Below are 26,711 nucleotides of genomic sequence, written 5' to 3' on the forward strand. Positions count from 1 at the left end.
TTCTATACATTCTATTGCCGAACTCGCCAAAAACAAGAATTTTGTGTGATGGATTGCCATCCTTTACCATTAATCGATTTTACTCTCAATTGGTGACGTTGAATTTTATGCTTTGATTTTCACTAACACGCAATGATATTCTTTTTCGACCTTACGAATACCATGACGAAAAGGAAGGTGCAAATGAAAAATGAACTTCATGGCAAGCTGATGTTGATGTTCATTCCACTGGGGTTCATTGACAGTGTTGTTCCATATTTATCGACTCTCGCTTGAGCAGTAGGTTATCAATACAAGGAAGGCAGCAATTCGCTGAATTTGAATGTCGTGAACGTGACTATTTTCAGCACTGGTTAGAACCTCATCAGAGTTTTACCATTCAGCAATTCCAAATGAAATCGTCCTAAAGATGCAGAACTTGTATTTTTGATTCCAATGAAAGTGTGTATTCCGTTTGGGTTGGAGGAAATATGAGTTTTCCACAGCAATTGGGAATTTTTTGACTCAAGCGTAACTTTTGAAAAGGGCGTATCGATTTGAGTAAGAGAAATCTTTGATAATTTATATCTCAAAAACTATGAGTCGTACCGAAATAGTGTCTTAGAAAGAGTTATAGAGTATTGATGGTTGAATATGAAAATAATGTACACTGAGAAAAAAAATTAGTACTCTTTTTTTTATTTACAAAATAAAAATTCAATTTGCAATATTCAAAATACATATTTTTCTATTTTTTTTATATATTTTCATAAAAAATAGAAGTCATGCAGAAAATTTAAAAAATGGGCCCAAGATGGTAAAACTATATTTGACAAAATTTGTGGAACATCGAATTTCTAGAAATTTTCGAAACTTCGAATTTTTGTATGAAGGCAATCATTTTTAGCCACAAATTATGAATCCTGATGTGATTTAAAACAAAAAAGATTATTACCAATCTCTTTCTAAATGTAGCCATTCTAGAGATATTTAAAAAAATATTTATATAATATTTTAGTAAATAGGCCCTTTAAATATGTTTGTCGTGTTATACCATCATGTTCATGAGATTTTATGAATTCGCTTATAATTTCCAACAACTTTTCCAAATAAAAATTCGATGTTCCACAAAGTTCGTCAAAAATAGTTTTACCATCTTTGACCCATTTTTTAAATTTTCTGAATGATTGCTATTTTGTATGAAAACATTAAAAAAAATAAAAAAATATGTATTTTGTATATTGCAAATTGAATTTTTATTTTGTAAATAAAAAAAAAGTACTATTGGTAAAACTCAGTGTACATTTTTTTCATATTCAACCATCAATACTTTATAACTCTTTCCAAGACACTATTTCGGTACGACTCATAGTTTTTGAGATATAAATTATCAAAGTTTTCTCTTAGTCAAATCGATACGCCCTTTTCAAAAGTTACGCTTGAGTCAAAAAATTCCCAATTGCTGTGGAAAACTCATATTTCCTCTAACCCAAACGGAATACACACTTTCATTCGTATCAAAAATACTCATGTTTTGTCATTTGTCGATTTCATTCGGAATTGCTACATTTGAAAGTGTAAAAGTTTCGCGAGTTGCGCTAGATGTCAGATGTAACCTTCATCTTGGTTTGAGTAAAAGTTTTCCTTACTTTCGAGGTGATGTCCAACTGTTGTCTTTTGGTTATCTTGGAGTTCCTTTGCTGCGAAGCGATCCTTCTTGGTTTGATTTTCAACATCGGAAAATTGGGAATATTTTACTATTTCGAACCATTATTATAAAATGCTTTCGGTTGCCTTCTCAGATAGCCATTGACAACTTCCACCGTCACGATTTGAAACATATTTTCAATCGTTTTCTTTTCGTTTCAATTCTCTCGACAAACGTCCTAACTCTATGTGCCTCAGCTGTGGCACTACTGGGTGAACATGACCAGAATTGATTCGCTGATTTCGTTGAATTGTCCGGAAAATTGCGGAACACATCACGTATGTGGCAGTTCATATAACTTTGTCGATCATAGCATTCCGCGGAACAACAACAACAGAATCAATTAAGATCCTTTTTTTTCTCACACACGTGCCTTCCCGTCTGTTTTCCTCGTTCACAGAAGCATGGTCCCCGGATGAAATGCGCCGCGTGCAAGATTATCGCCCACGCGAGCTGCATCTCGGCGCTGATGGAGCGGACCCAGCTGCAGTGCAAGCCAACCTTCCGGGATGTCGGAGTGCGCCAGTATCGCGAGCAGACCAAGACGACCCACCACTGGATCCATCGGCGAACGGAGAAGGGCAAGTGCAAGCAGTGCGGAAAGGTGGGTCTGATTTCATTTCATGTTTTTTTCTAAGGTGTAGAGATAGGTATGTAGCGAAACCGAGACAGAGAGAGAGCTTTTCTGCCATGTAGAGCATAGAGCCTCGCACTTTTGCATCTTCTGTTGGTTAACGTTATTTTCTAAGTTTATTAGTGGGAGTTTTCATTCAATTAATTCTGTTAAATTGAAGCAGAAATTGGCAAAAAAAAAAATAATACGATGAAGCGTAAAAGAAGTTCCATAATTTGATGCAATTGATTTATGTAGAGTTTGTCGAATGGAATAAATCACCCGCTGAAAATAAATTTCAATTTCAAAAGTTCAAATTCACCGCTTATCACAAAATATTGGTCGTCCCGGGCAGAGGTGGTAGTTAATTATGTTAGCGTCTTTTTGGGGGCGAACCAAATTGATTTATAACCCCCATTAGATGAATCTTCCGACCTCCGACGGAAGAGTCGAGCCAAAGTCGGAAGCTTTCCCGAAACCGCAATTCAAAATAATGACTTGCGGAGGAGTGTTATAAGCTGCTCGTTTCTCGTTCCGTCGATATATTTCACTCAGCGAAAGTTTTCCTCTCCGTGGAAAGCCTTTCTAAGAAGATTAATTATCTCAATACGCGCGGCCCGAAATTCCCGAATCCCTTTTCTCGTCCCACATTTGATACACACTATTGTCGATAATTAGAAATTTTGATGAGAGCGCACTTCGCTCGTTCGTCTTCGACGAATCCGTCGTCGTCGTCATGCTTCAGCTCTAATATTGATGGCTTTTGTGAAATGAAATTAGGTTATATTACCTCATCATGATTTGGTACCACTTTCCACCCTCGCTATTCCGAAGACACCCGCAATGTTTGACAACACTGTGAAACCTCTAAATGCAGCCAATTTCGCAACACCTCCTCCCCTCGGCTCAAGATCAACACGAAGGATGCTGCAACAGCGCGAATCGTCATCGCTGAGGGTGAGGCAATCACCATAAAACTGATGAAGACATGAATTTGACGCGCTTATCCTGGTGGGGCTGTGATGTCCTCCAGTGGATTCCCTTCCCACAGCCTAATGTTTTTTTTTGCGGTTCATTTTAGGGTGCTTCAGATAAGGAAATACAGTGACTGGCATGGAAAGAGATCTGTGCTTTCGAATAAAAAGAAAGATGCTTCATAAAATTTTTTATAGAAAGATGCTTTATAAAAATTTGGTTTCAATTCTTTTAAAAAAATTTTTTTCTAGCAACAATTTTTCAGCTTAAGAATTTTTGTTCAAATTATCGTGATCCATCATTTGCATATCTCCCGATAAATTTTGTATTGTCATCTTCTTCATTGTCTCTTCTCTTTCGTTGTATTATTTTTTTTCAATTTAATGCATCCTTTTGTTTTTGTTTTAACTTTTATTAAATTATTTAAACTCAATTTCATTGCTTATAAAATCCATTTCTTGGTAAGATTTCAGAAATTTAACGAGTTTTTAACGAGTTTTATAATTTTTACAAGATTTTTGGATCGAATATTCTCAAATCGAATATTTTTTGTTTTACAAATTTGACATATTTTTTGCGTTTTATTTCTTTTTTGAGTTTTTGTGAATTTTCTGTGGAAGAACCTTTGTTTTATTAATATCACAATTCTCTAAATTTTCACAACGTTTCGTTAATTTTACAATATTTGTTTTCACAAATTTTACAAGTCCCTCCAATTTTGACATATTTATTCAAATTTGAAATTTGAAAAAAAATTTATGGTTTTATTTGAATATTTTATAAGATGTTAACGAATTTCACAAATTTACTAATTTATACGAGTCCTTTTATGTTTTGAATTGCGACAATTTTTTTAACAAATATGGTTTTTCATATAAGTTTTAAAATCTTTTATTATTTTCATGAATTTTGGTTCTTCTCCGATTGATTTGAACATTTTTTACACGAATGAGTTCCACTAATTTCAATACATTGTTAAGATTTCACAAGTTTAAATGGAATTTTACAAAAATTTTAACAAAATTTATTTTAATGCTCCAAGGGAATTTTTGACTAATCACATACATATTCTAAGTATTTACATTGATTTCTCAAATGTTTGTTTTTTTATAACTAACATTTTTTTTCAAATTTCTACAATAGTTTGCGACTGTTTACGAATTTCATTAATATTTTGAAATTTATTCATAAGTTCTCAACGAGCTCAACGATTTTTAATTGATTTTTTAATAATTTAATAAGTTTATAAGTTTTAATAAGTTTTCTAAAATTTAACGAATTTTAGCCAGTCATTCGTACGAATAACAGAATGAATAAAATATTTTTTAATATTTTATACATTCTGTTATTTGTACGAATTTTATTATATTTTACGTTTTGTTTTTATTTTTAATGCATTTTCTAAATTTTTAAGAAAATTTTTTATTTAATTTTTCAATTTTAAACCTAATTCTGAAACTTAATCCTTAAAATTTTACAGAATTCACGAAATTTACAAATTAAGTTTATCAAATATAATTTTTTTTCACAAATATAAATTTGAATTTTTCACGAAACTTCTTTTCTTTTCACACTTTATCAAATTTTAACGAATTATTGCATTATAGTATAATATATTTTATCATAATTTTTTTTATTTTTTTGTCGTTTTTTATATGTTTTCAACAATGTTTCGAGTTTTAACGGGTTTTTTTAAATTGACTACTGTACTGTAATGTTATTTCATTTAAAATGTTGCTTACTTATTATATTAAATTCACTTAAAAGATATTTAATACTTTTTTTGGATTTTTCGATGGTTACAAATTTTGAACGAATTATTCTAAATTTGTTTAACGTATTTACGAATTTCCAACAATTTTTTTTACAAATTTTATAAAATTGACTATTCTTTACAGATTTTACCTATTTTTCGAGTGTTAAAAATACCTTAACAAATCGTTCAAATCTTTATTTTGATAAAATTTTATGATTCCTTGCGATTTTTGAATATTTTTTTTGCGTTTTATTAAATTTAAAAGATGATTTAAGAAAGTTTTCAACGAATTTAACCGGTTTTTTTTTCGTTTCTATGCTTATGACTTTTTGTGTTGGGCTATTCGTTTTTAACTATTGGTTTTAACTTTTATTTGTAAACCTTTTCCCGGTGTTTGACCCTTTACGTACATTTTCACTGATATAGGATTTTTCACTCCAAGTAATTGTTTTGTTGAAACGTTTTGAAAATGATTTACTTATCTTTCGAAAAATTTCTTGAAAATGATTTTAATTCAATTTCTATATTATTGAATGAATAGAATTCTGTTCTGATCATGATTTCCCAAGAGAAAAAGGAAATAGTAAAAACTGTATTCATTTTCTCATTTATCAGTTTTCAATTCTTAGGTATACTTTTCAATGCGATGTAAAGTCATTTTGTTACTTTAGATTTTGTCAGCTTCAGAATTTCCGTTTGATCTCTCGCAATCATTTATTTGCATATCTGTTATTTGTATCGTTTTGTTTCATATCTTGTATTGATTTATCACAAATCAATTTCCGTGCTTTCGAATTTTCTTCATAATTTTCAAAAAAAAACTTTCATATGTTTTGATTAGATGTCGATTAGATGTGATTAGATTGTCGATAATTTTCTATTTTTTCATTATCATTTCCATTATTTTGATTTTTTTCATCTCATTATTTATTTTTTTCGTCGTTTTGAATTTTTTTTATTTAGTCGGCTTCCATTTCTTAGATAAATTTTTCAATACGAAGTAAAATCGTTCTGCTATTTTTTTCGATTTTCCTTTTCAAAATGTAAAGCTCAAATTAACAATTTGCTCTTTTTTTTCAAGCGGAAATTTGTTAGCTATTGGATTTCTGTTTGATCTCTCGTAATCTATTCTCCTCCCCATTCCCATTCTATTATTTTTGTTTGTAACTTAATGCATCTTAATGATTTTGGTTTTGGTTTATCTTCAATTTAATAATTTAAATTCAATTCATCTTATTAGGTTCTTATAGATCATTCAAAGAATAAAATAATGCTCTGATCTTCATTTTCTAGAAAACGAAATAATAAACAGAAGCCTTTTTTCAAGATTTTTTACGTTTATTGGTTCTTCTAGTTGACCCGGCAAACTTCGTCCCGCCCAAAATTTATATGTATGGGAGGTCCCCTTTAGAGAGGGGAAAAGGAGTGTCAAACCACCATAAAAACATTTGTTGCTCCCTAAAACCTCCATATGCCAAATTTGGTTCCATTTGCTTGATTGGTTCTCGAGTTATGCAGAAATTTGTGTTTCATTTCTATGGTAGCCCATCCTTAGAAAGGTGGGAGGAGTGTCTATTCACCATAGAAACGTTTCGAGTCCCCTAAAACCTCAACATGTCAAATTTGGTTCCGTTTGCTTGATTAGTTCTTGAATTATGGAGAAATGTATGCAGCATTTGTATGGCAGTTCAACTTCCCCCTCTCCCTCCTCAGAGAGAGGGGAGGAGTGTCTATTCACCATAGAAACGTTTCCTTCGCATGCCGAATTTGGCTACATTTGCTTGATTAGTTTTCGAGTTATGCAGAGATTTGTCTTTCATCTGTATGGCAGCTCCCCCTAAGAGAGAGAGTGGAGTGTCTAACCACCGTAAAATATTTATTGCACCCTGAAACCACCACATGCCAAATTTGGTTTCATTTGCTTGATTAATTCTCGAATAATGCAGAAATTTGGATTTCATTTGTATGGCAGCCCCCCTTAGAGAGGGAGGTGGAGAGTCTAACCACCCTAGAAACATTTATTGCACCCTAAAACCTCAATATGCCCAATTTGGATTCATTTGCTTGATTAATTCTCTAGTAATGCAGACATATTTGGAAATTCTAAAAATTCAAAATTTCAAAAATGAAAAATGTCATAGAAAAAAAGTCCAATCTTAAAACATACAAAAATTTAAAATATAAAAAATAGAGAATCATAAAATAGAAAAATTCAAATGTGTATAGCCTAAAAATTATGATAGTTTGGATGAAAAAAATTGTAAATTTATTTTGTTTTCGAATATAAGAATAGAAAAATATGGATATATATTTTTTCTATTCCTATATTCGAGTTTTTTTCATCGTATTTTTTTTGGTTTTTTTTTGTTTTTTATCAATGTAGTTCGTTATAACTTTTGTGTTTTCTAGTGTAGAGACACGAATTTCGGACGTTTTTTCGAGCTCCGTAAAAATAAAACAAAGAATATTTTTACAATCCAATATATCATTATTTGTTCATCTACCTTTTGACGAATTCCATGCCAACTCGTCTTAGGAGTTGGCAGCACCATCTCAGATAGTAGTGAAACGTTGTGGGTGTAAAGACATGGGTCATTTAAGCAACTTTGCATACCTGAAATATTCGAAAAACAATTAGACTACTTTTTGGAAAAAGCCAAAATTTGTTTCTTAATTTTTTACAAAAATTTATAACTTAAAAACTATGATACCTACAAAATTGGTGTCAAAGGATGAAATGTAGGAAATTGTTTAAATTTTCACAAAACATTACCAAAAAAGTTTTGGAAAAAAATTTCGCTGAAAAAAAAGTTCTTTTAAAAATTAAGACTCATTTTTCTTAAAAACTATTTTTTTTAAATTCTCAAAAAAATATGAATACAGTGACATACACTTTTACAGGGAAAAAGTTTTTCGAACAACAACTTTTTCATGTTTTCTTTGAAAAAAATACAACTTATCCTAATTTTATTTAAATTCGAGATAGCAATATATTGTATTCGACAAAGTTCTAGATTATGTTAAAATATAAGCTTTTGTCGAAGACAACAACTTTCTATCTTTTATAGTTTTTTGGAATATGTGTCATTTTTGTATGAAGACTCATGAAAAAAAATAATGCTTTTAAAATTCTGAAAGAAATAGCTATAAATAGCTCTTAACATTTCCAACAAGTTTTCCATACATCGGACGATGGGCACATTTACGTGGAAAAAGTTTTTCGAACAACAACTTTTTCATTTTTTTCTTCGAAAAAATACTATTAGTGTTCAATTCGTAACATTTTTATGTCGAGCATCACTTTCGTTCGAGTAGCGGTGTTGGGCTTTCCAGATTTCCCTGAGTGTTCCAAGTTTCCACAACATGTTTTCCAGGCGCGTCCGAGGATCGACTACTGACCGATCCAGCGTCGCTGTTGGTTGTTTTAGGGAACACGGGAAGGGTGAATAGCAATACAGGGTGTTGCGGATGTCTCCAAAAATTTCGTCTCAGATTACCATCTGCTTTATAGCATCGAGTATTTTGGAGTAGGTCAACGAAATGGGTTCGACTGGATACTATCACTGAGTACATCAATTATATTATGATAAAACAAAATTAATATAAAATGAATGCAACACCCTGTACAGTGTCATTCGAAAACGTGTTACTCTTTAATATTTTATCCAATTATATATTCATATCTTTGTTATGAAAAGATTCAGCCATATGCCAACCTTCACATATAGTGTCGGGTGAAGTGTGTTCAAGGTCTGTAATTATTGAAGACGTGCAACAATGTCCCTCGAAACTGTTTTAGAACACATTTTTGACTGCGATTTTAGGAACAAAATGTCAAATCTAGTTTTTGGCATTCTGTGCTACCATTGAAAAAAAAATTCAAACAATCGAACCGAGCGATTGCTGAAGTTTGCTATTTCAAGCGTCAAAGATCAACCGATGAGTTCCCTACCGGTCAAAGGAAAAGGTTGAGGGATTTGGTTTGAGAGTATTTTCGCTAATGGATCACTTATCAGACTTAGAAACTTGTCTGATTAGTACCTATTTGCATGGATGGAAAATTCACGCGCAAAGCAGCGATTCATCTCTTATAAAAAAAAAATAATCTCAGCAAGATATTCCCAATATAATAATTATTTCTATGTTTGTCTATATTCGTATGTTCAATATTCAACTATTCAACCCAATAGATGCCAAACCATATGCCAATTTTCACGTAGATAGATCAATAGTGATCAAAAGTGTTCAATAATAGCCATTAAATGTCACACCATTTCCAGCGGTTTGTAATTAGCAATGAAATGCTTTGTTATCCGTTGGATTTGTTTTACCGTTTTAATACTTGATGGAAAATCCAGACTAAATCGTCTTAAACATGCAGATTTTAAAAACATGTATTTTTGATTCGAATGAAAGTTTGTATTCCGTTTGGGTTGGAGGAAATATGAGTTTTCCACAGCAATTGGGCTTTTTTTTTTTTTTTATAACTTTTGAAAAGGGCGTATCGATTTTAGTAAGAGAGATCTTTGATAATTTTTATCTCAAAAACTATGAGACGTACCGAAATAGTGTCTTAGAAAGAGTTATAGAGTATTGATGTTAAAACGTGAAAAAATATACACTGAGAAAAAAAAATAGTACTCTTTTTTTTATTTACAAAAAAAAACTTTAATTTGCAATATCTAATACAGGTCGGACTCGATAATCCGGATTATTGATTTTTTTTCTCACTCCGGATAATCGAGTCACAAGAAAAACGAATTTTCTCTCGGTAAACGTAATATAATTATGATTTCCACTTATTTATTAAACGGTTTTATCTAGGTTGACCCGTTTGTATGTTTGTGACTTTGTAACTTTGTCTGTAGCGCTGTACCACATTAATAGAAATTTAACCCCCTTCCTGTTGACCGTTTCATCTGAAATTTGGAACACATCTTTATCTCTGGTGTCATTATAAAACTGGGTATTCCATGATCTTGAAAATCCAAAATGGCGGCCGGTACAAAATGGCGGATCACATATTTTCTCAAAACCTCATCGATATAGATTTTCCCAAACCCCCACCAATATGGGTATCGAATCAAAGGGCTTGACCAGTGGAACACAGTTATTTATGGAAAATGTAAATCAAAGATGGAGGCCGCTACAAAATGGCGGATTACACATTTTCTCAGAACCCCATCAATATGTAAATCAAATAAAAGAGATTGACTAGTAGAACACAGTTATTTATTTTACAAAATTCAAATCTAAAATGGCCGCCACCACAAAATGGCGCCATATATATTTTTTTTCAAAACTACATCAACATTTGGATGGTGTAACAGTTCGGCTGAAAAGTTCATAAAGTTGACGTCTAGATGGCGCCTCTTGCAAAAATCTACTTGACTATCATAAAGCACCATTATTCAATGGATATGTGTCAAAATTTGACAGCAATCGGTCGAATAGTTCATGAGTTGCAGCATTGAGAGTGAAGCAACTTTTGTTATTGTGAAAAAATGGAAAAATCCGAATTTCGTCTATTGATAAAGCAATCGAGATAAAGCTAATATAAAGCTATAAAGCTATTGAACCAATCGACCAATTGCTGTCTAATTTTAACACGTATCCATTGAAAGATGGTGCTTTGTGATAGTCAAGTAGATTTTTGCAAGAGGCGTCATCTAGACGTTAACTTTATGAACTTTTCAGCCGAACTGTTACTGTATTCTATTAGGCAAATCATTTCATTTGATACCAATATTGAGGGGATTGCAAGAAATACATAGTCAATCATTTTGTGGTGGCGACCTTTTCGAATTTATGTTGTTCATAATGTAGTGTATTCACCAAGTGAAGCCATTTAGCGACGACCAAATTAAACTTTTCAGGATCATGGAATACGCAGTTTTATAATGGCAGTAGAATTAAAGGTATGTTCCAAATGTCAGATCAATCAGTGATCAGTAACGGGGCCAAATTTCAATAAATGTGAGACAATCCTGCAAACACTCAAACATACATACAAACAGGGCAAGCTGCATGAAACCATTAAAAGGTAATTGTTCATTTGAGAACTGCGGCCATCTTGTATTTGGATTTTTCATGATCTACTGTGTTCTACCAGTCGAGCACTTTCATTTAATACCCATATTGATGGGGTCGGGAAGAAATACATATGTCGCCATTTTGTGATAGCGGACATTTTGGATTTGCATTTTTCATAAATAACTGTGTTCTACTAATCAATCCCTTTGATTTGATATACATATTGATGGGGTTCTGAGAAAATATTTAATCCTCCATTCTGTAGTGGTCGCCATCTTAAATTTGCATTTTTCATAAATAACTGTATTCTACTAGTCAAACCCTTTCATTTGATATCCATATTGATGGGGTTCTGAGAAAATATTTAATCCTCCATTTTGTAGTGGTCGCCATCCTAAATTTGCATTTTTCATAAATAACTGTATTCTACTAGTCAATCCCTTTCATTTGATATCCATATTGATGGGGTTCTGAGAAAATATGTAATCCTCCATTTTGTAGTGACTGCCATCTTGAATTTACATTTTTCATAAATAAATGTATTCTACTAGTTAAGCCCTTTTATTTGATACCCATATTGATGGGGTTGTGAAAAAATATATATGGCACCTTGTGGTGGCGGCCATTTTGAATTTGCATTTTTCATTAATAACTGTGTTCTACTGGTTAAGCCCTTTCATTTGATACCCATACGGGCTATTTAATATGGAATTATTTACAAATTCTTTAAAATTTCCGAAAGTCTAAAATTTCGGATAATCGAGTCTCCGGATATCGAGTCTGACCTGTATCTAAAATATGTATTTTTGAATTGTTTTAATTTTTTTTTCATATAAAATAGAAGTCATGTAAAACATTCAAAAAATGAGTCCAAGTTAGTAAATTAGAATTTTCGAAACTTCGAATTTTTGTATGTGAACATTCAATTTTAGCCAAAAAGTATGAATCCTGGTTTGATTTAAAACAAAAAAGGTCATCATTGATCTCCTTCTAAATGCAGCCATTCTTGAGATATTTAAAAAAAATTCTAATTTATTTAAATTCTAATAAATTATAATTATAATTCTAATTTATTGTCTAGTAAACAGGCCTGTCGTGTTATTCCTTTATGTTCATAAAATTTTATGAATTTGCTTATAATTTTCAACAACTCTTCCGTTTGGAATTGCTCCTATGTCATATGACGGGCTTTTCCTATAACAACTTAATTATAAAAGTATCCTTGCGTAACTTTTTTTTACCTTTACCATTCCCTTTCTGGATTTTGTTTCACTGAATTCGATATCACTTTTGATGTTTTCAAGTCACCGCCGTATTCATTTTCTTTTATCTTCGAAAACACATCAAATTATTCAATTCATTCTTTTTGTAATTTTGAAAGTAACTATTGGCTTCTTGTTATCTATTATTTGTTATTCGATGTACCAGATAAACTTTCTGTATTCGTACCATTCCTCTTCTTTCATTATTTTTTTTTCTAATATGTTCAGTTATACTTTCCGGTTTATCGATTCATTGCTTCATCATTGTTTTTATTTAAAAAACTACTTTCGCTTAAATTTTGTCTTTTTCCCTAAATTTAAATTTTTCCATTTCTGTATATTTTTATGAATTTATGTATTATTCAGTATGTTCATCTTCTTCAGTTTTTAGTTTTTAGATAAATATTCATTTTTCGTTTAACGATTGTCATTTTTTAGATTCAATTTTCAATACAAATGCTGTTTTTTTCTAATTTATTTCTAATATGTCATGTTTAGAGCATCTTTTTCTTATATCTTAATTCTGCTTTGTTTCGAATTTCAATTCGACCGTTTTAGTGTTGATTAGCGATAATGACTGTAATCAGAGAGACATTTCGTGTTCCGTGTTCCTTTTCTCACCCTTAAAAAAATCCATATTCATATTATGACCAGAATAAACATGTTGACGTAGGACTACGTCTTTCATTTCTATACCGGAGTGTAAAATCAAAGTTTCGAAAACGAAAGCGTTACGCCGGAGACCGAGATTTTGAGTGTTAATAGCTCCTAAACAACTGAACGAAATGGTATGATAAACACTTCATTCGAAAGATAAAATGTCTACGCGTTCTATACTTGTTACTTTCTGATCCTAAAACTTGTTTCAATAGTCTTAAATTTGCTTTCAAAATAGGCTATTGAAATCACCAATCGGTATATAAGCGAGCGCCGCTCGGAAATCCACTCAGTTCTAATTGAACAGCGATTGGAGCATGTTGTCGCTGTTGTGGTGAAGCTCTTCATTTATCACGAAAGCGCGGATGAACGGTGTCACCAAGAGCCTGTTTGTGCACCTTAGGCCAGAAGGGAATCCATCAGGAGGAGAGTGATGCTACAAACGGTTCCCCGGGAAGATCTCGAAGCAGCCGCTATACACACACACACATACACGCACGGAATTCTTTCCGTTTGGATCGAGAAAGATCCGGAAAATAATCTGCCAGTTCTTCTAGGAATTTAAAAATACATTCATGTGAAAGAGTTTATTTTAATGTTTTCTATCCATGTAACACTGTGACCAAATACATTAGGTTTTGTGATTTTTCAATCAATCGCAATCAACAGGATAGCTTCTGAAGATTATTCTTCCCCATCAGTAGGATATTTCCGTATCCAATATTGGATGCATAAAACCTTGTGCCTCCAACGTAACGCTCTCGTTTTCGAAGTTCTCCAAATATTCATTCATTCAGAATGAATTCAGATTCAACTTCATACAAATGATCTCTAAATCAACGATAGTCCTACGTCACCCTTGCGGTTATACCATAGATATAACCCACTTCCTGTTTTTTGTCTTTTTTCTATTTATCTCAATTTTTTTGTTTTATTTTCGACTTTTTTTGTTCTATAATTTGTATTTTTTGCTATTCATTATGTTTATATATTTCATTTAATTGCTTTATCAATATTTGTTTTTTTTTCTCAGTTTTCTAAGCATTATATTATTTAGATTCGATTTCTCAAAATGTTAACTTTTTATGTTGGTCGATATTTGCGTGTTTTCAATTTTCTCATTCATACCATGTGGTTATAAATCTTTAATTCCTTTTTTTTAAATTGTCATTGTCTTAATTTTATTACTCTCGAGCTGGTGTTTTTTCTATATTGTTCTTGTTCTATTTCCCTTTTTGTGACTGTATTGTGTATTTCTGTGTTCTCAATTCATTCCCTCACCAAGTTTGGTTTTTATATTTCCAAAAACGTTGAATTTTTGAAAAATTCAATTTGAGTTTTTGAAATGAAAAATTGAAAAAAAAATCTTGCGATTCCTGTAATTTCAAACGTTAGATGTTGATCACATTTAATATATCAACAGAATGTTCTATTTACTCATTCATTCCATACGGGTTATTTGATATTTTCATTTTTATTTTTTCTCATTAATTTCTCTTTTTTGAATTTATTCACTATCAAATATGAGGCAATATATTTTCTCACCTTTAAAAAAAATCCATTTTCATATTATGACTAGAATAAACATTTTTTGTCTTTTTTTATTTATCTTGAAATTTTTTGTTTTATTTTCGACTTTTTTTTTGTTTATAATTTGTATTTTTTGTTATTAATTATGTTTATAATGTTCAATTAATTGCTTTATCAATGTTTGTTTTTTTCTCAGCTTTCTAAGCATTAAACTATTTGAATTCCATTTCTCTAAATGTTTTTATGTTGATCAATATTTGAAGCGTGTTTTCAATTTTCTCATTCATTCCATGTGGTTATAGTTAATTAATTCATTTTTTTTTTCAAATTGTCATTGTCTTCATTTTATTACTCCCGATATGGTGTTTCTGGTGGTGTTTCTATTTCTATACTGTTCTTTTTCTATTACCCTTTTTTATGACTGTGTTGTATATTTCTGTGTTCTCAATTCATTCCCTAATCAAGTTTGGTTTTCATATTTCCAAAAAAAAAATAATTTTTGAAAAACTCAATTTGAGTTTTTGAAATGAGAAATTGAAAAAAAATATTTGTAGCGATTTCTGTAATTTTTAACGTTAGATGTTGATCACATTCAATATATCAACTGATTTTTTTATTTACTCATTAATTTGATATTTTCATTTTTATTTTTTCTCATTAATTTCTCGTTTCTTGAATTTATTCACTGTCAAATATGAGGCAAAATATTTTCCCATTCTTAAAAAAATTCCATGTTCATATTATGACTATACATAAACATTTTTTGTCTTTTTTTATTTATCTTAAATTTTGTTGTTTTATTTTCAACTTTTTTTTTGTTGTATAATTTGTATTTTTTGTTATTCATTATGTTTATATAGTTCAATTAATTGCTTTATCAATATTTATTTTTTTTCTCAGCTTTCTAAGCATTCTTTCAGCACTCTTTTCATGTTGATCAATATTTGAAGCGTGTTTTCAATGTTCTAATTCATTCCATGTGGTTATAGTTCTTCAATTCCATTTTTTTTAAATTTTCATTTTCTTTATTTTATTACTCCCGATATGGTGTTCTTTTTCTATTTCCCTTTCTTTGTGAATGTATTGTATATTTCTGTGTTCTCAATTCATTCTCTAATCAAGTTTTCGTCATGATAAAAATTCGTAGCTTTATTATTAGTCATTGGAATATACAACGTCAAATAAGATGATGCTTATTTTGTCACGGATTTTTTAGAGAGCGTCGTTGTTATGAACATACCTTTTCCTCTTTGGAGAAGGAGTAACCATGGCATTTAGATAACGTGTCGTTAGTTTGCTTATGTCGTCCATATTTTTAATAATCTCTGGTCTATCGCCGTCGTTCTTCTTAACTAGAATTACCCCAATTTCTTCCAGGCCAAACATATTTTATTTTCAAAACCTCCTGGGAGTCACGTAATTCACGAAGAAGATCAGAAGAATATTGGGTTAATTCATCGCGTACAGAAACTGAGGTAGGTCTGCCATTTAAGAGCAGCGTCGGATCAATAGCTGTTGACAGCAGTTTCCCTATTTGTTTCTTTTTTTGAAATATAATTTCTTTATCTGCAACATCCTCGAACTCGACTTTGATTGGAATAAGTGGTTTATCAGAGTTATTTTTGGATTTTAGTCTGGTAACAGACTTTATGGCACCAGATTTCAACTCAATCCCCAGATATTTGATTGTTTTGTCAATGATTTGCAAGGTATTTTCGTTTTGTGTTACCGGAATTCCCATGAAGATGGCATTTTTCTCGTTCATTAATCGGTTAGTTCTGTCATTACACAGCTCAAGTTTGTGGACCGTATCAGTTAACGCAGAATAAGATTTCTTCAGGTTGGAAATTTCGAGCTTCAAACCTTCGTTCTCTAATTTTATTTTATTGAAGTCTTCGGAAATAGCATCAAATTTAGCTGACAAAAACTGTTGGGAACTCTCTATAGCTGTAGTTATTTGCTTCACCTCAGATCTAAAGTTGAGCAATTCAGTACCAATTATGTTATTGACTGGTATGTGTGGTTGTGGATCATTGTGGTTGATACTATTTCTGTCTGAAAATAACGTTCATAATATATGTTTTTCTGGGTATATTCCCCCTCACAGTGTATTGTGTTTGAAGATAAGGTTTTGATTTCTCTGTTGTGTATCAAGTGTTGTAGACTGGTGCAGAATTGAATCTGTTTTTACCTGAATCGAATTCACACGATTCAACATTACAGTGCCTACGCTGTTGTTTTACAGTCGCCCTCGCTGCTTTGTGTTTCTTTGTTGTGACGGTACTGTGTTGTACGAGTTTTGTGGTGCGAAAAAACTGTGGTTGTGTCGGATAGCTGTCGGAATCGTAGCACACTAACCGATTAGCTAACAGAAAAAAATTCGCGGTATACATAGCTGGCAATCAGACTATGTATGCCCGTTGATTCTGCTTAGGATAGAGATTGACGAGGTAGGTCGAATGATTATTGAAAGCGGTCCGGCCTCACATTATTTGATTAGCACAGAAACTTAGCGCGGCGCTCGTCATACAGCAGATTCATATTGTATGTGTATGTTATTGTGGCACAGAGTAGGTACTATTTGTTTACATTGTGAATGATTCCACTGCGCGCTTGATCGCATAACTGGCTGAAATCACATGCGTGCATTTGGTTTTAAAATTTGTTTTTTTTTTCTTCTTTTTTTTTTTTCTTCGTTTGGTTTTGTTTTGTTTTATTTTTGTTTTATATTAGTCTGACTTTTATTATTTAACATTATTTGACATTATTATTATTTAACATTATTTGACATTATTATTTAACATTATTAACATTATTTATTTGGCTTGTATTGTCGTGACTTGACCTTCAATATGGACAGCGATATCATTTGTGTTGTTTGCGAACGTAAAGAAAATGACCCCATGAAGATACTTACGTGTTTGTACTGTTTTTCTAGTTTTCATTTAAAATGTAGAAATATTATTGGCAATGCTTGTCGTCGTATTCGTGACAAGCCGTTTTTCTGCACTCCTGACTGTGGTAAAATTTATCAACGCATAGTAGAAATGTCCGATAACAAGAAAACGCTGATTGAAACTCTCACTAATGAACTGAAATCTACAGTCAATAACATAATTGGTACTGAATTGCTCAACTTTAGATCTGAGGTGAAGCAAATAACTACAGCTATAGAGAGTTCCCAACAGTTTTTGTCAGCTAAATTTGATGCTATTTCCGAAGACTTCAATAAAATAAAATTAGAGAACGAAGGTTTGAAGCTCGAAATTTCCAACCTGAAGAAATCTTATTCTGCGTTAACTGATACGGTCCACAAACTTGAGCTGTGTAATGACAGAACTAACCGATTAATGAACGAGAAAAATGCCATCTTCATGGGAATTCCGGTAACACAAAACGAAAATACCTTGCAAATCATTGACAAAACAATCAAATATCTGGGGATTGAGTTGAAATCTGGTGCCATAAAGTCTGTTACCAGACTAAAATCCAAAAATAACTCTGATAAACCACTTATTCCAATCAAAGTCGAGTTCGAGGATGTTGCAGATAAAGAAATTATATTTCAAAAAAAGAAACAAATAGGGAAACTGCTGTCAACAGCTATTGATCCGACGCTGCTCTTAAATGGCAGACCTACCTCAGTTTCTGTACGCGATGAATTAACCCAATATTCTTCTGATCTTCTTCGTGAATTACGTGACTCCCAGGAGGTTTTGAAAATAAAATATGTTTGGCCTGGAAGAAATTGGGGTAATTCTAGTTAAGAAGAACGACGGCGATAGACCAGAGATTATTAAAAATAGGGACGACATAAGCAAACTAACGACACGTTATCTAAATGCCATGGTTACTCCTTCTCCAAAGAGGAAAAGGTATGTTCATAACAACGACGCTCTCTAAAAAATCCGTGACAAAATAAGCATCATCTTACTTGACGTTATATATTCCAATGACTAATAATAAAGCTATGAATTTTTATCATGACGATATTAATGACTTTAACATTGGATTGAGTACTCTTAACGGTGAACACCTGAGAATTCTCCAATGGAATCTACGAGGAATAAATGACTTATCAAAATTTGACAATATTAAGCTGTTTCTTGACCAATGTAATGTGTCCATAGATGTAATTGTAATTGGTGAGACATGGCTCAAAGCTGAATACTGTTCGATTTATAACATTGTTGGGTATACAGCTGTATTTTCGTGTCGAGAAGTCTCTGCTGGTGGGTTGGCTGTTTTTGTGAACAATTCAATAAGAAATAGAATTATTGACAATCAGACTGTGAATGGATTTCATTTTATACACATCGAGCTGTCTATAAATGGTCAGTTATTTGAAATACTAAGTGTATACCGTCCTCCTTCTTTTGACTTCAACAAATTTCATGACATTTTAGAAAATAAACTAAGTGCCTCAAAGTCTAGACCCCTATTCGTTGTTGGTGATATCAATATTCCTGTGAATCTGTCACATAATAACATTGTGTTACGGTACACTAGCCTCCTACAATCACTGGGATTCGTGTGTTCGAATACCTATGTAACACGTACAGTAAGCAATAATATTTTAGACCATGTTGTATGTAGACTTGACGATGTGCCATATCTTCGTAACGACACGGTTTTTTCAGACTTGAGTGATCATTCGTTGATAATCTCCTCATTAAAATTATATGGATGTAAAGAAAAAACTAAATTGACTAAGACTATTGTAGATCGCAGAAGTCTTAACGCCTGCTTCAAAGATTTCCTGAACACGGTTGTTTGCGGAGAGAGCGTCGAGTTGTGTTTGAGTAATCTTACGTCAACGTACAACTCAATGTTGTCTCAATGCTCCAAAACTATTTCTGTGGAGATAAAAACCAAAGGAAAAAACTGTCCTTGGATGTCTTTTGACCTTTGGAAATTGATAAAAATGAAAAACAAAATTCTGAAGAAGGTTAAGACTCGACCAAATGACTCGCACTTGAAAGAGATGTTAATACACATAACAAGCAAAGTTCTCTCTGAAAAACGTAAATGTAAAAGAGTATATTTCCAACAAGTGTTGAACTACTCAAGTCAAGCCAAAATGTGGAAAACAATTAATTGTTTACTTGGACGCTCTACCCAGAAATCAGAAATTACACTAACCCACAACGGAGCGAAAATTTCTAACGATGAGGAAGTGTGCGAAATTTTCAATAACTATTTCTCGAAAATTGGGCAGGAATTATCGAACAAAATTCCCAGAAATAACGACCACTCACCGCTTACTCATTCTCGATATGTCCAAAACTCGATCTTTCTGCACCCATCAACACCAAATGAAGTTTTAAGAATAATAAATGAACTGAACAGTAAAAAAACTTGCGGCCCTGATAACGTCCCGGCACAATTAATTAAAGAGAACTCGTCAGTTTTCGCTAGAATCTGCTCAGACATGTTCAACAGAATACTAACCACAGGTAGTTATCCTAAATGCCTCAAAGTAGCTAGAGTAGTGCCAGTCTTCAAATCTGGTGAAGCCTCGAATCCATGCAATTATCGACCAATTTCAACGCTTTCTGTATTCAACAAGATTTTTGAAAGAATGCTTGTGAACAGATTATGCGAATTCTTCGCCATAAATAAAGTCTTCTACAAGTTTCAATACGGTTTCAGGCGAGGTTGTAGTACGACAACAGCAGTCACTGAGCTTGTAGATGAAATTATTAATGGAATTGACCAAAAAATGATGGTTGGTGCACTCTTCCTAGACCTTAAAAAGGCTTTTGACACTATCGATCATAGTATATTATTGAAAAAACTGAACACGTACGGAATCCGAGGAATAGCCAATGATATAGTGCGAAGTTATTTAACTGATAGGCAACAATATGTAGCAGTAAATAATGCCAAAAGCACATTGTGTTCTATAAATATTGGGGTACCTCAAGGCAGCAATATTGGACCTCTGTTATTTTTGTTGTATGTGAACGATATTGGCAATCTACCTTTAAAAGGAACTGCAAAACTGTTTGCTGATGATACAGCTCTATTTTACCCAAGTCCCGACTCGGGAACTATAGTGTCACATATCGAGTATGATCTGGTTCTTCTTGGGGATTACTTTCAGTCCAATCTACTGTCACTCAACCTGACGAAGACTAAATACATGTTCTTCCATTCTCCTAGGAAGAAAATAACGATAGGTGCTGATCCATATATTTTAAATGTACCTATTAAAAAGGTGCATAGCTTCAAATACCTGGGTGTCATTTTAGACTCAACCTTGTCGTGGAGCTTCCATGTAAATTTCGTCGTAAAAAAACTCGCATCCCTTTGTGGTATCTTGAAGAGAGTATCACCTTTCCTGCCTCACAAAGCTCTGATTAACTTCTATTTTGCATGCATCCATTCTCAACTCCAATACGGGCTACTGGTTTGGGGCTATGCATGCAAAACAAGACTTAAAAAAATACAAACATTGCAGAACAGGTGTCTTAAAATAATTTATAGGCTACCGAGTTTGTACTCAACTCTAGACCTGTATCAAAATGAGACTCACAGTATCTTGCCTCTTATTGGATTGCGGGAACTTCAGTCTTTGAAACTTATACATAACATATTACACAATAACAACATACACCATAACATGACAATCCCCACCGCGAGTCATCATTACGTTACACGACAAGCACAACACTTATTACGAACTCGAGCAACATCTAGCATTGGTCAACAGCGTTTTCTTTTTAATGGACCGTCGCTATTCAACAGTTTACCTTCGCATATCAGGTCGATAACCAGTATAGACTTGTTCAGGGCAAAGCTGCGATTGCTCCTGAAGACGAAAATTAACTCTTTTTTAATATAGATATTTCAATTTTTTATGTAGACAGACTGACAGACAGACATAATTGTAGACATACAGTAGTCTGATCTTAAAAATTAGTTTAATTGTGCACTCTTTTTGGATCCCTTAAAAGAATATCACTTCACTGGGATCCAACAGGTACTAATTGTTATGTATTGTACTCTTACCTCTAAGTGTTGTAGCGTCCTGTGAAAAAAAAAGGAGACCAACTCTAGGAAGCTCGAGTATGAGTTTCTTAGAGATGGGGGTGAGAGGAGGGAAAAAAAAAAAAAAAAGTTTGGTATTCAAACTTCAAATGGGGATCAACATAGGGTAGGAGCCTGCCTGTTGGTCTCAAATGTTCCTATCTCACGCCTCCACGAAGATCATATGACGACATTTTTAGATCGGGCGTGAACTGGAAACACACACCTGGTCTTGGCTCCGAGAACGGGTGTCGAAAGTGGCTAAGTGAGGGGGTGCGAGCGAGTCAGAGCGCTATATCTCTCCCGGGGAAGGCCTCCCGGGTCATGGAGGCCTTGCCAACCCGCTGTCTCCCGGGCAAAGGAGATACACCCAGAAAATGGAGCTACGTTCACGAAGAGTAATTAGAATGCGATCACCCGAGGAGGGTCCCCGAACTGGAGCTGGTCCTGGAACGGGCGTAAGAGCGAGCGGCCAGCGGCTGGAGGGCGATGTGCAAGAGCGGGCCACCAGCCGGGTTCAACCCGAAGAGCTACCGCCACACGGAAACAGCAGCCATCGACATCACCCAAGAAACGCTGCGCCTACGAGACGTGTTGCGACTGCCAGACGACAGTCGTCCACACTTGTGGGTACCACTAGGCGCCGGATCATGTGGACAGACGAAATGAATGAATTCGTGATCCGCGCCTATTACATCTGCACTGCTTTGGAGACGGACATGAGCGGTCGCCCTCGAATACTAACAATGTTCGAGGAAGCGTATCCAGAGTTCGTCGGGAGGCTTGATCAGAACGCGATGAACGCGAGGCGTAGAGCGATAGTACGCAACAACATGCTCTCCCAAACGCAAATCGACGAGATCAAGCAGCAGGTGCAGAGAGAAATAAGCTCCAGGAACAACAGAGCAAGCGATGTGTCGAGACGAAGTTCAGTACGGCTGAGCAATTCATTCGCGAGTGGGGCACGCGAATCAGCACCAGTGGAGGCCACAGTACAACAACCCCCTGAGAAAAAAAAGGTATTCATATTTCCAAAAAAAATTGAATTTTTGAAAAAATCAATTTGAGTTTTTGAAATGAGAAATTGAAAAAAAATTTTTTTTTTGCGATTTCTGTAATTTTTAACGTTAGATGTTGATCACATTCAATATATCAACTGAATTTTCTATTTACTCATTCATTCCATACGGTTGATTTGATATTTTCATTTTTATTTTTTCTCATTAATTTCTCGTTTCTTGAATTTATTCACTGTCAAATATAAGGCAATATATATTCTCACCTTTAAAAAATTCCATATTCATATTATGACTAGAATAAACATTTTTTGTCTTTTTTATTTATCTTATTTTTTTTTGTTTTATTTTCAACTTTTTTTTGTTTTATAATTTAATTTTTTGTTATTCATTATGTTTATATAGTTCAATTAATTGCTTTATCAATATTTGTTTTTTTTCTCAACCTTCTAAGCATTCTTTCAGCACTCTTTTCATGTTGATCAATATTCGAAGCGTTTTTTCAATGTTCTAATTCATTCCATGTGGTTATAGTTCTTCAGTTCTATTATTTTTAAATTTTCATTTTCTCCATTTTATTACTCGCGATATGGTGTTTTTTCTATACTGTTCTTTTTCTATTTCCTTTTCTTTGTGAATGTATTGTGCATTTCTATGTTCCCAATTCATTTCCTCGCCATGTTTGGTTTTTATATTTCCAAAAACATTGAATTTTTGAAAAATGAATGAAAAAAAAGAAAAATTGAATTTTCTATCTACTCATTCATTTCATTCGGTTAATTTGATATTTTCATTTTCATTTTTTCTCATCAATTTCTCTTGTTTTTTTAATTTATTCACTGTCAAATATTGATTGATTATTTAAACTTATCTCCTAAATGTTATCTCTTGTTACTATCCGAAACATATTTTTTGTCTATTATCTAGTTGATTGAATAGGTCATTATTATTGTTCCTTTACCAGTTCTCCTTTTCAAGTTTCTTTTTTTACCAAATTCGATATTACTTTTTGTTTTCAGATTGTTGCATTATCAATTTTGGTTTAAATTTGAAATCTCGATTTTTTATATTTTCTTGTATATTTCCCTAATAAATTTACTATAATTATTGTTTTTCTTATTTAATTTTTACTTTCCAATAATTTTTTTATTACCTCTCACGCTAAGGGTCACTAGTTCAATTCTCACTCCCAACATTCTTCCTCCGGAATGGAAGCAAAGCCGTGTCCAAGTGAGGATCCAGCCAAAAAGTCTAAAAGTCAATACAGCGAAAAAATTGTACATTTTTTTAAATTTCATTACTCTATCTCCCAGAGAGCGTCAAATAAACGAAATTCATCTTTTGAATGTTAAACGTTGCTCAAATTAAAAAAGGAAGTTGTTTTGTATATTTCTTCATTCTTCTCAAACGGTTAATGTTTTTCTAATTTTCTTTTTTCCGCCCTTTCGCTTCTATTGATCGCTACATTCGGTCTTCTTTAATTCATTGCTCTAGAGATTTCATGTTTGCCTTTTTTCTATACTGTTACTTATTCTATTGTAAAAATTGTCATATCTAAAATTGTTACATGTAACATGTTAGTCATATCTAAACTGTGAATCATGTCGTATATTTTCTGACAAATTCACTATCCCTTTTTTATTTCAATTGTTTCGTTATTTTTCTTATCATTCTTCACTTCATTTTATATAATATTCTGTTTTCTTCCAATTTATTACTCCATCCCAAAAACCTTATTTAAAATTTGAAAATTCATATTTAAAATGTTACATCATGGTCATATCATAAATGAAATTTTTTTTTCTATTTTCTCATTCTTCCAATGTGTTTTTTTTATTCCATCCTGTTTTAAATTTTACATACTTGTCGTATCTAAAATTTAGTTTTTTTGTTGTTTTCTGTTTAAAACAAAAAATAAAATACAAAAAGGAAGTTTTTTTTGTTTTTAATTTTTTCTTGATTTTACTTTGTTTTTTTATGTCTGCCGAAAATATTTGAATTTATCTTTTTAATGATACATAATCATTCACATCTAAAATGTATTTGTTTTTTGTTTTCAGATCATTACTTCGTCAGTTTTGGTTTTTATCTCTCAGGATATATTAATCAAGTCATTCTGTTATATATTAATAAAATTAAAGTATGAATGGTTTTTGTTTTTTTTAATTTAAAATGGTTTCTTTTTTCAGTTTTTTTTAGTTTTAGATTTTCTAATTCATAACTTTATTACTATAAAGTATTTTAAACAACTAGTCTGCCGTTCTACGCATAGTTGTCCCATGTTCCAAAATCAGCAACTGAGAAAAACGCATTCAAAGTTTTCTAGCATATTTGTCTACCAGAAGGTTGGAGCATTTCGGTTTAGCAATACACTGGGCTTTTTATAAACAGAGAGTTCTGTTTAATGAAATGTGAATAGATCCCCTCATTTGAATCAATCAATCTTGGTTTCAGGCTCGAAAATTCATGGTGGGCCAGTTATGCCTAGAATATCAACATGGGACAATTGAACTTGATGTTGTTTTTTTTTAAAGATAAGAGCAAACTATAACTTTTTTGTGTTTTTCCGGAAGAATAACATCGTTTTATGAAAAAAAGTGAAAATTATCAAAAAGTAACATGGGACAGCTATGCGTAGAACGGCAGTAAACTCATATATATATATATATATACACTAGAGATGTGCCATCCGCTCATGAGCTGTTCCGAAGAATCGACTCTTTGAAGTGAGTTGACGCGGAACAGCTCGCAAAAAAAATCAAACAGCTCTTCAGCTCACTTTGATGATGATGAAGGAGAGAAAAGAGCTGTAGAATTGAAGAGAGTGTGTGAGCTGTATGATTCAAATGAACTGACCGTCTCTCGCTCTTCGTGTTAAGACATCAGTTTAGTTTCATTTGTCCCTCGTCTTTTCAACTGTTATATTCGCGTTGACGGCATTGAGCTTTGTTTACCAGTTTAGGGGGCGCCAAAAATACAAAAATGTTTGCAGGCGGTGCAAAAATCTCATAAGATTTTTTTTTTTTGAAGAAAACTTTCTATTGTAATGTAAAGCCTCAGTAAAAATGTCGGAAATGTTGTACTCGCCGAGTCTGTTGTAAATAATAGTCTGGAATACGTGTTTCAAGTAATTAATAATATGGTGTGAAAAATTTCATTTGAATTTTAACATTTTCAAACTGGCTTCGTGGCTATCGAGTTTGGGACCCAAATTGAAAGTCGGCACTGACAACTGAGCTGAAGAGCTGTTCATAAAGAACAGCTCATTTAGATGAGCTGATATGATCAGAGCTGTTCATCATGATGAGCTGATTTGCACACCTCTAATATACACAGCCATTCCATGCCAAACCGATATAGTGGTTATCTGAGTTTCGTCAAAAGTGGTAGATTTATTCTTTATCGCAAAATATTAGATCCGATTTTTTTTTATTTCTTCATTAGGGTGCCCATTTCCATTTTCGGGTGGTCCGAAAAATCCATTTATTCGCTTTTTTTCCCCAAAAGTGACTTACCAAACTTTTTCCAAAAAAGAATAAGTAACTGGCTTCAATTTGATATGTCGATCATCTGAATCGATTAAGTAGTTAAAAAGTTATAAATTTTCTAAAAAAGTTATTTTTGGGAAAAAGGCGAAAAATAGATTTTTCGGGCCACCCTAACACGGAAATGAGCACTGAATAATAATAATGAAAGAATAAAAACAATACGGGTCTGATATTTTGCGATAAAGAACAAATATACCACTTTTCACGAAAATATGGGAACCAATAAAATTTTTGAAATCAAAACTGGGGAAATAACTTCTATTTGTGAGAAATAGAAATATATAGCTTGCATTTGGTACCCTTTTGTGAATTTTTTATTTTATTTTTTTGGAACGAATCTCAACGTCAAATTGTTGAAAAGCTCAGAGTGGTGTAATAAGTAGTAGTGCATTTCTGAGTATTATTCCGAGGTATGTCTTGCTGACCGATCCGAAGAGAAACACTAAAACAATCCGTTAGATTCAAAATGATCCGAGAAAAGCTGGATTTGTCGATTTATGATTCTGAAAAAAATGGTTTGAATAGTATACAAATTTTATAAAATTTGAAGGTGGCCCCTTTTTCATGCCAGTCACTGTAGTCATAAGCGACGAGACATCACT

The 26,711-nt window shown here is 32.8% G+C and overlaps 1 protein-coding gene across 5 annotated transcripts in view; it reads left to right on the forward strand.

Annotated features, from left to right (window-relative positions):
• Window positions 1-26,711, forward strand: part of LOC129767995 (eye-specific diacylglycerol kinase) — a 475,932-nt gene that overhangs the window by 384,115 nt on the left and 65,106 nt on the right. For all 5 annotated transcript variants that reach the window (XM_055769348.1, XM_055769339.1, XM_055769362.1 and 2 more), the window contains one exon: window positions 2,088-2,291. In XM_055769348.1, the coding sequence (XP_055625323.1) occupies window positions 2,088-2,291 (204 nt within the window). The remainder of the gene's footprint in view (window positions 1-2,087; window positions 2,292-26,711) is intronic.

The sequence above is a fragment of the Toxorhynchites rutilus genome, chromosome 1 (genome assembly GCF_029784135.1).
Source record: "Toxorhynchites rutilus septentrionalis strain SRP chromosome 1, ASM2978413v1, whole genome shotgun sequence".
Taxonomy (NCBI): Eukaryota; Metazoa; Arthropoda; class Insecta; order Diptera; family Culicidae; genus Toxorhynchites; species Toxorhynchites rutilus.